At 43.7% G+C, this 10,877-nt stretch overlaps 1 protein-coding gene across 5 annotated transcripts in view; it reads left to right on the top strand.

Moving 5' to 3' along the window:
• The window catches only part of MAP3K3 (mitogen-activated protein kinase kinase kinase 3), a 63,514-nt gene that overhangs the window by 8,453 nt on the left and 44,184 nt on the right, over nucleotides 1-10,877 (top strand). For all 5 annotated transcript variants that reach the window (XM_017882907.1, XM_017882905.1, XM_017882908.1 and 2 more), the window contains one exon: nucleotides 6,219-6,259. In XM_017882907.1, coding sequence (XP_017738396.1) covers nucleotides 6,219-6,259 — 41 coding nt within the window. The remainder of the gene's footprint in view (nucleotides 1-6,218; nucleotides 6,260-10,877) is intronic.

Here is a 10,877-nt window from a genome sequence, read left to right as displayed (position 1 = left end):
TGGGATTATAGGCTTGAGCCACCGCACCCAGCCTATTTATTATTTTTTAATTTGTAGCAGACTCATTTGGCAACCAGACCTGTCCTGAATAGACACAGGGCAATTTATAGTCTTTCTTTAGTCTACTTATTGTGAGTATTCGTACTTTTCATTGCAAAACTTAGGAAAGCAGCCGGGCACGGTGGCTCAAGCCTGTAATCCCAGCACTTTGGGAGGCCGAGACGGGCGGATCACGAGGTCAGGAGATCGAGACCATCCTGGCTAACACGGTGAAACCCCGTCTCTACTAAAAAAATACAAAAAACTAGCCGGGTGAGATGGCGGGCGCCTGTAGTCCCAGGTACTCGGGAGGCTGAGGCAGGAGAATGGCGTAAACCCGGGAGGCGGAGCTTGCAGTGAGCTGAGCTCCGGCCACTGCACTCCAGCCCGGGCGACAGAGCAAGACTCTGTCTCAAAAAATTAAAAAATAAAAAAATAAAATTAGGATAGCTTGGATAAAAAGCATGTACTTTGTTAACAAATAGACTCCAAATCTCAGTGACTTAACACAGTATGCCCAACACAAGGAGCGGGAGAACAGTGTTGCCCAGAGTCACTTAGCAACCTGGATTGAGGGAGACTCCTCTGTTCTAGGACATGTGCCTGCCAGGGAAGAGAGTATAGAACTTGATTCTGTCCCCAGCTCTTGGTCAGAACGAGGGACAAAATCCCCAAACTAACTTTTAAGAGGTGCAGGAAATACTTGAGCATTCTGCCTTTACCATAGTAGTACTGTCTCAGCCACCCTCCACTCCACTCCCTGGGGAAACATCACGTGATTTATAGAACATGTACCATACTACCCCTCTAAATCCAAAACATGCATTCTGAAACACTTTTGGCCCCAAGAATTTTGGCTAAAGGATAATGGACCTGTATTATCATTTACCAACCACTTGTATATGAGGTACTGTTCTAATCACTTTACCCAATTATATGATTTAATTATTTTGATAATTCCATGAGTTGGATACTATCATTCTCACTTTACAGATGAGGAAACTAAGTCATAGGTTAAGGATGAGGCTGCAGTGCCATTACTTTTTTTTTTTCTTTTTTTCCTAATACGGAGTCTTGCTCTGTCACCCAGGCTGGAGTACAGTGGCGTGATCTCGGCTCACTGCAACCTCCACTTCCTGGGCTCAAGCAATTCTCCTGCCTCAGCCTCCCGAGTAGCTGGGATTACAGGTGCCCATCACCACACCCGGCTAATTTTTGTATTTTTAGTAGAGACGGGGTTTCACCATGTTGGCCAGGCTGGTCTCGAACCCCTAACCTCGTGATCTGCCCTCAGCCTCACAAAGTGCTGGGATTACAAGGCAACCACACCCGGCCTAGTGCAATTAGGTTTAATGGCAAAAACTGCAATTACTTTTGCACCAACCTAAGTTTGAGGTTACACAGCTAGGAAGTTGTAGAGCCAAGATTTGAAGCAGGCAGTTGGACTCCAGTGCTACATTCTTAACAACTACATTTGGTCTCAGATACGTGGCAAGCAGATGAGCCTTGCTTCAGAGATTGGGGCTAGATACAGAGATTGAGGAATCTTCTATTTAGAGGCTCACTGAGAAGTTGTGTGCAGAGCAGGAGAAAGCCAGAAGTCAGAAGTCGCAAGGTTGAGGAATGGTCACATGTTTGGGGAGGAGTGGGAGAGGGCATGAACAAGAGGAACCAGCAAAGAAGCAGAAGTGGTCAGAGTGGTAGCAGGTTCACTGTGCTGGGATAGAGTCACAGAAGTTGGAAATAGAGTTGGCCATCAGTGTGAAATGCCTCAGAGAGGACAAGGAGAATGGCTGGCTGGAAGGCATTGAATCAAATTATCTTTATCTGAACTTCCCTTATCTATGACTTATTATGGTCAACCTGACAGGTGAAATTCAGATTTAGGAACTCAGAAGATTTGGGCATATCATGTGGTTCATGGAAGCTTGTAAGGCTGTCGTGGCATCAAAGAAGCATCTTTGTTTACACTGCTTTTTGGTCACAGTCTCGGTTAGTCTTAAGTAGCAGTGATTTGTGGTTTGGAACAAAAGTTTAATTCCCTTTCTGAATAAATTCATGTAGAACAGTACTCAGGTTATGGCCCATTATGAAATAAATTTAGTTCCTTCAGTTCCATAAAGGGACTGAGGAGATTCCTTCATTAATATATCTAAATATAATGTCCTAGGGCTGGGCGCAGTGGCTCACGCCTGTAATCCAAGCACTTTGGGAGGCCAAGGCGGGTGGATCACTTGAGGTTAAGAGTTCGAGACCAACCTGGCCAACATGGTGAAACCTTGTCTCTACTAAAAATACAAACATTAACCAGGCATGGTGGTGCATGCCTGTAATCCCAGCTACTCGGGAGGCTGAGGCAGGAGAATCACTTGAACCCAGGAGACAGAGGCTGCAGTGAGCTGAGATCGTGCCACTGCACTCCAGCCTGGGCAACAGAGCGAGACTCTGTCTCCAAAAATAAAAAAATAAAATTAAAAAAATAAATAAAATGTTGTCCCAGTTTAAGAATGAAAGCTGTTATTTATTTTTTTAACCTATTTTTTTTTTTGTTTAGTTTATTTTTGAGACAGAATCCTTGCTCTTTCACCCAGGCTGGAGTCCAGTGGCTGATGATGGCTCACTGCAACCTCAAGCCCCCCAGGCTCAAGCAATCCTCTTGCCTCAGCGTCCCAAGTAGCTGAGACTACAGGCATGTGCCACCAGAACCATCTAATTTTTGTATTTTTTGTAGAGATGGCGTTTTGCTATGTTGCCCAGACTGATCTCAAACACCTGGGCTCAAACAAAACTGGGTTCCTCAAACCTCGGCTTCCCAAAGTGTTGGGATTAAAAGCGTGAGCCTTGGGGGCCGGGCGCGGTGGCTCAAGCCTGTAATCGCAGCACTTTGGGAGGCCGAGACGGGTGGATCACAAGGTCAGGAGATCGAGACCATCCTGGCTAACACGGTGAACCCGTCTCTTTTACTAAAAAATATCAAAAACTAGACCGGCGATGTGGCGGGCCTGTAGTCCCAGTTACTTGGGAGGCTGAGGCAGGAGATGCGTAAACCCGGGAGGCGGGCTTGCAGTAAGCTGAGATCCAGCCCACTGCCTCCAGCCGGCGGAGCGAGGACTCCGTCTCAAAAACAAAAAAAAAAAAAAAAGCGTGAGCCACCACACTCTGGCCCAAAACTTTTAAAAATGAAAAAAAAAAAAAAAAAAAAAAAAAAAAAAATTAGACAAAAAAAAAAAGAAAAAAAACCTGAAGAAATATGTGAATAAACTATGGACTTTAGTTGGTATATCAGTATCAATTAATTAATTTTAACAAAAAGAAATACACCATACTAATGTAAGATATTAGTAACGGGAAACTGGCTGGATGTGGTGGCTCATGCCTGTAATCCCAGCACTTTGGGAGGTTGAGGTGGACAGATTGCTTGAGCCCAGGAGTTTGAGACTAGCCTGGGCAACATGGCAAGACCCCATCTCTACAAAAAGTTACAAATTAGCCCAGTGTGGTGACATGTGCCTGTTTGTAGTCCCAGCTACATGGGAGGTTGAGGTGGGAGAATCAGTCACCTGTGCCCGGGAAGTTGAGGCTGCAGTGAGCCGTGATCGTAACACTGCACTCCAGCTTGGGTGGCAGGAGTAAGACCCTGTCTCAGTAATAACAATAATAATAACAGGGGGAACTGTGTACAAAGGGGAGAAGGATATATCAGAGCTCTGCTGTATATGCTCAGTTTTTCTGTAAATCTAAAACTGTTCTAAAAATAAAATTTATTAATTAATAGAGCTACAGCGAGGTATGCTGGGCGATAGGCAGGAACAGGTAAAAGGATGTGTAACCCACCTGCAGGGGCAGACAGGACTACAAACTTCATAGAGCACTCAGGATACTCCAGATCCAGTTGAGGAAGTAGTGTGGGAAGCTGGAGACCACACATCAGAGCATGGCAACTCTGCTTTGGAGGACTCTTGTCATGGTAACTGTTTAGAATTTCAGGGGAACAGGAAAAAGAAGATAGTGAAAAACTGCTCTCAGTGCCTGTGTGACTTAAGTTGTAGCATAGCATGGTAGTTAAGAGTCAGACTTCCAGGGTTCAAATCCTACCTCTTCCTTTACAAGCAATATGACCTGACCTTGGGGGAACTTACTTAATCTTGTTGTAACTCAGTTATTTTCTGTAAAATAGAGATAATAATGGTACTTGTTTTGAGAATCGGTTTAACTAATATATGTAAACATGCTTAGAACAATGCTTGGTTTGTGGTAAATGCTCAATAAACATTAGTTATTATCATTGTTATTAATGGATAAAGTGGTCCATGTGTTATCTTAAAGGATAAGAAGGCTATATCAGGGTTGTATTTTTTTTGAGACAGGGTCTCACTCTGTCACCCAGACTGGAGTGCAACAGCACTGTCTCAGCTCACTGCAACCTCTGCCTCCTAGGTTCAAGTGATTCTCCTGCCTCAGCCTTCCGAGTAGCTGGGATTACAGGTGTGCACCACTACTCACAGCATAATTTTTGTATTTTAAGTAGAGATGGGTTTCACTGTGTTGGCCAGGCTGGTCTCGAACTCTCGACCTCCAGTGATCTGCCCGCCTCGGCCTCCCAAAGTGCTGAGATTACAGTTGTGAGCCACTGTGCCTGGCCTTTAATTGCCATTTTAAATTAATAAAGTAAATTTTCTCAGTTTTAATTTTGAATATGGTAAATACCAATAGATATAATCCACATAAGCAAAAGCTCTTTGGGGTCTTTAATAATTTTTACAGTGTAAATTAGAACCACTCTTATGATTCATTGAACTAGAAGAGAAGTCTAGTCCCCTAATGCCTTGGGAAAAGGGAGTCCTTTAGGCACCTACCCTTCCTTTCAAACTCACTCCCTTTTCTGTCATCTTCTGTGTTTGCTATGTGTTCCTCATCTTCAAATACTCTTAAGCCCTCTTTCTTCCAAGCCATAGCTTATTAATTTGTCGTCTTCAATATAATTTTTCTTCATCGACTATGACTTCATTCTCTCTTTTATCTCTATTATTTGCTGGTTTCCTGCCCATCTTTTCTTTTCCTCTACGCCTGTTCTTCTGTAATATCTCTCTCCTTTCCCTGTCATTTTTTAAACTCCCTCAAGTTGTTTGTAATACCTCTTTTGGAATATCTCTTTCTCCTTAATTTGTTCTTTGTCATTTTAACACTTCTACTTCCTCTTATTTCTCATATTTATACTTAGTTCTGTTCTTCAATTCAACCACTTAACAGATATTAAGCACAAATATTATATGCCATTTCCTTTTCCTGGCACTGGGGATATCGAAACATGATAGACCTCGGGAGGCTGAGGCAAGAGAATCGCTTGAACCCGGGAGGCGGAGGTTGCAGTGAGCCGATATCATGCTACTGCACTCCAGCCTGGGTGACAGAGTGAGACTCCATCTCAAAAAAAAAAAAAAAAATGATAGACTTGATCTCTGCTCTTCTGCAGTTTACAGGCTACTCATCATGGTCATTTTGGAAAAGGCTGGGGACTGTGTATAAGGTCCTACTTTACCCCCATTGGGGTAGCTTTGGGAGGGTCGTGGGAAATCAGTGATAGTGGTACCAATGGCAGCAGCAGCAAAAAACAAATTTTGCATGTCTATTATGTGTCAGGTATTTTACTTACATTTAGTTGTAAGTTTTACTTAGATTTACTTACATAAGAACTCTGCAAGGTATGTTTAGGCTGACTCTACAGGTGGAAAAACTAAGACTCACAGAGGATAAGTAACTTGCTTGTGGTCATATAGCTAGAAAGCGTCAGCAGCAAAATTTCTTTTTGTCTTCAGTCACATCAGCCAACAAGGAAAGATATCCTGGTCAGGAGGTGATAGAGTGGGAGAAACTACCAGAGCCAGTTGTAGAAATAGGGTGTGTATGAAGCTAGAAATAGCACATCACAGCATAGAAACTGAGCTGGGCAGCCACCTCAGGATCTTACCCTAAGAGCTTTGTTGCCCCTGATGTTAGAACTGGATGTTTTAACTCATTGGAAAGGAATGCCCATGTCTATCTGGGAAAAGAAGCTGGACCAGGAGCCATCAGGGATGTATGCCTAATGCTGCTAACGGGCTGCTCAAGACTTTCTTGGGAATGGCAGGAGTGAAACATTCCAGAGAATTCTCTAACCTGTCTATCATTCTTTTTGGCAGAGTGACGTCAGAATCAAGTTTGAGCACAATGGGGAGAGGCGGTAAGTCTGCCTTCTGATGAGTAGTTGTGTTCATGTATGCCAAAGTTCTCAGATAGCATTTAGTTCATGGAAGTCATTCTCCTGTCCTGATCCCTATGGGGCCACTGGTTGGGTAATGGGGTGGATTGGGCATAAAGGGAGGAAAGTTTCACCCTTGTCTTGGCCTGCTAATTGAACCTTGTTCCTATCTTAGCATTGGAAGCCATTTCAACTGCTGATGTTTTACTATTCTGCTCTAGTCTGCTGCTGTGAGGTCTGACATTTTGTTAGGAAGTGAGGACTCCGGCCCTACTCAGAATCATGGCTTTCAGACACACTGACACTGTGTCACTTGTGGGCTTTAGAGGGAGGGCAGGATTCTCCTGTGATATGGTGCCATTACTATTCCCAGTAGAGCAGCCCTGGCTTTGTCCACGTCAAGGGTCAGGTTGGTGAATTCGAAGTTTCTTCATGATGTGTCTAGGTCATGGGAAGCTGAACCAAGTTCATCAGTTGTAAAAGATTTTAGCACCTTTGAGGACATAGAAAGGGGGAACTTTTCGGTCTGTGTTCTGAATCTTACCTCATTAGGGAAGTGAAAGTAATGTTACAAAACTCTTCTGTCCTTTTCTCCATTGTCAGTATTTTCGTTATTGTTACTTTTTGTGGGAAGCCAAGGTAGAAGTTCTCAGTAGAAAAAATGTGACTGTACTTAATTTCTAAAGTTATTTAAGGAAAACATTCAGAAAGCATACAGAGCTCTGGTCATGGGATATTTGGGACCTTGGGTGTTTGCGCATGTGTGACACATGTACACATAAATGTGCCTTTCAGTGTTTTTTCCATTATTTGCCTTTCTCTCTCATTGATATACCCCCCACTCCAACCCCAGCTTTCCTTTGCTTGGAGCATTTGGACAGGTGAAAAGCATACCCATTGGTATGAGGTCTTCCTACTTTAAGAGTCTCACCATAGGACCTTAGTACCTCCAAACATTCTTGATTCTGGTAGTTCTCTGCAGTTGGTACCTTTCAGCCTGCTTTGCAGCTGGCTCCAGAGGAGACCTGTGGCTAGTATTCTCCCTTTAAAATACACATTCACAACCCTACAAGGTTGTCAGAGGCAGCCCGGTGGAAACATTGTGGAAAGTGTGGTCTGCAGAGCCAGGGTCCTTCTGTTCCCATATGAGTTCCAGGCCTGGAGGGAGGAAGGTCTGAGCTCTGTCCCCAGCTGCTCTTCCTGTGTCCTGCCATTAGCAGAGAAGTTAAATTGTCACTTCATTGTTGCTACTTTTCACACTTTCCAACCTAAGTTTTAAAGGGATGGCCAAACTCAGAGCAATAGAGAGTTTTCAATCAAAAGCTCAATTGTGTTGGAGCCCAGTTATGCAGTTAGGCTCTCCTGAATTCCCTGTTCCCAAAGTGGTATGCAGTTACAGTGAGCAGGCTTACACTGAGAAAGTGTATGTGTTTGGTTTCAGAGAAGCTGCCAGATTTAAACCACAAATATTTAAGGTGGTCAGGCAGGAATGGCCTTCTGAAGCCCTGAGCAGCAGAACATTGCTATCAAGGTTTTGAAAACGGTGCATTATCTTTTTATGGAGCTGTTTTCAGAGCCATGGCATTTCAGTGTTTGTGTACTATGTGTGGAATTGAGGACTTAATGAAGTTGGTGCAGGGAAGCCAACAGAGTTAGTACTCTGTGCCACATAGCTCTAGTTTCATGTATTTCATGTCAGGATTTTGTAGAGAATGTCATTGTGGGCATTTTTAACTTTTTACCGGGAATATGGGTAGTATTTATCTAAATGTAGGCCCTTATAGAATTAGAATTCGCAGAAAAGAGGAAGGAAGTCATGACTTTTCCCACTTATCCATGAAAGGTATTCATTCTGATGGGCTGACTTTCCGTTTACTTTGAGAATATGGAGACCAGACCCCTGACTGTCCTCCCTCTCGGCCCCAGGAGGGCTGGGGAGAAGGATTGTAGATTAAGATCTCCTTCCCTTTGGAAACGTTAATGACACACTGATGGGGGTGGTTGCACGGGTGTTAGACCTCTCTTTGAAGCACTGGCCTAAAAATGCCCGTTATTCAATAGGATGGCAGCAGCTTAGATCTTACCTAATCTGGAAGTCCTGGCCTCTGATCTTGACCAGACTTTCAAGCTGTTTTTGTGGGTTTTGAATGGCTGATTGCCAGGCCAAATGCAGAAGAATTTATTTCTGATCATAATCCTTTTTCAATAGTGTGCTAGGGACATCTGAGTGGACTTCTGGTATTTTATCCAGAAATGCTGGACCCTTTTGAACTGTTGCTGAGGCCTTGAAGAAGGAGGGGTATGATTTGCTATTAGGAATTAATAGAAAGCTGTCCTTTCAAACGGCTTCAGAAAACACCTCTATCTAGAGAATCCATCTAGCACCTAACAGTATCACTGCTTGGGACAGTTGATTTGGAAGAAAAAAATATAAGAATTACAGTCTGAGCCGGGCATGGTGGCTCACGCCTGTAATCCCAGCACTTTGGTAGGCTGAAGCGGGCAGATAACGAGGTCAGGAGTTTAAGACCAGCCTAACCAATATGGTGAAACTCTGTCTCTACTAAAAATACAAAAATTAGCCAGGCGTGGTGGCTGGTGCCTGTAGTCCCAGCTACTCGGGAGGTTAAGGCAGGAGAATCACTTGAACCCGGGAGATGGAGGTTGCAGTGAGCCAAGATTGAGCCACTGCACTCCAGCCTGGGGGACAGAGTGAGACTCCATCACCAAAAAAAAAAAAAAAAAAAAAAAAGGTATACAAGTCGAATGGATTTTCTAAGGGGAAGGAAACTATTTGGTTAGCAGTATGATTTCCAAAAATGAAAGGTGGTGATGGACAAAGGAAAAAAACATGAAGGAATTATCTTCTTGAGATGTTAGACTTTGCGTGAAGGATAGATTATGGTTTATATTAATAGTCTATCAATGTTGCCCAATAGAACTTTCTCCTATAATGGAAATATTCTCTATCTGTGCTGTCCAGTACACATATGGCTACTGTACATGTGGTTAGTGAGCACTTGAAATGTGGTTGGTGAGACAGAGGGACCTTTTTCTTTTAAGACAGGGTCTCTGGGCCAGGTACAGTGGCTCATGCCTGTAATCCCAGCACTTTGGGAGGCTGAGGCAGGAAGATCACCTGAGGTCAGGAGTTCAAGACCAGCCTGGCCAACATGGCGAAACCCCGTCTCTACTAAAAATACAAAAATTATCTGGGTGTGGTGGCGCACATCTGTAGTCCCAGCTACTCGGGAGGCTGAGGCAGGAGAATGGCTTGAACCCAGGAGGCGGAGCTTGCAGTGAGTCGAGATAATGCCACTCCAGCCTGAGTGACAGAGCAAGACTGGTCTCAAAAAAAAAAGAAAGAAAAAAAACAGGGTCTCTGTTGTCCAGGCTGGAGTACAGTGGCATAATCATGGAGCTTCCACCTCCTGAGCTCAAGCAGTCCTCCTGCCTCAACCTCCCAGGTGCCTGGGACAACAGGCACTCTGCCATAGCCAGGTAATTTTTGTAGAGACGGGGTTTTGCCATGTTGCCCGGGCTGGTTTCAAACTCCTGGACTCAAGCGATTTGCCTGCCTTGGCCTTCCAGAATTCTGGGATTACAGGCATGAGCCACTGTACCTGTTCAGGAACCAATTTTCAGTTTAATCAATTTAAATTTAAATAGTCATATGTGGCTAATGGCTGCCATATTGAATAGTGCAGATACAGTTCTAGATGATGAAGGCTTTTATACTTCTCATCGATTTGAGCCAACCTGTCACAGAAGAACATGAAAGAAATTATCTGGTCAGATTTTATTAAAACCCAATGGTTTAGATCCCTCTCTCTTGTGGCTTATTGCTTCTTCCTCTGGTTACACCACTTCCCACTCTGGGGGAGCAGGGAAGATGAGAAAGAACCACATTCTTCTTCCTCTCAGCGTGGAAGAGGACAAGAACTGTGCAGGCCCATGGCTGAATACTGCCTACTCCAACACACACTAGTCTGATTTTATCCTGCCTAGGTTTACTAAGAGATGAAGGTTGTTTTAATAGGCATTTCTCCAGTCACAGTGAGTATCTTTTCATGTGTTTTATTAGCCACTTAAAATTCTTCTGTGAATTGTCTAATCTTTTGCCTTTTCTATTAGATTGTCTTTTATTGATTTTTTACAAGTATTTTCTCAAAGTTTGATATTTAACTTTGTTGATGGTTTATTTTGAAATCAGAATTCTATTTATTTATTCATTTATTTATTTGAGACGGAGTCGCGCTCCGTTGCCCAGGCTGGAGTGCAGTGGTGTGATCTCAGCTAACTGCAACCTCCGCCTCCTGGGTTCAAGTGATTCTTCTGCTTCAGCCTCCCAAGTAGCTGGGATTACAGGGCATGTGCCACCACACCCAGGTAATTTTTAAATTTTTAGTAAAGATGGGGTTTTGCCATGTTGGCCAGGCTAGTCTTGAACTCCTGACCTCAGATGATCCACCCACTTCAGCCTCCCGAAGTGCTGGGATTACAGGCATGAGCCATCATGCCTGGCTTGTCTTCTGTATTTTATGTTATGGTTAGGAAGACCTCTCTCTCTCTCTCTCTCTCTCTCTCTCTCTCTCTCTCT

The sequence above is a fragment of the Rhinopithecus bieti genome, unplaced genomic scaffold (assembly GCF_001698545.2).
Source record: "Rhinopithecus bieti isolate Rb0 unplaced genomic scaffold, ASM169854v2 scaffold_12928, whole genome shotgun sequence".
NCBI classification, from domain to species: Eukaryota; Metazoa; Chordata; class Mammalia; order Primates; family Cercopithecidae; genus Rhinopithecus; species Rhinopithecus bieti.
Note: the sequence above shows the minus strand (reverse complement) of the source record. Positions and strands in the feature narration are given on the sequence as shown.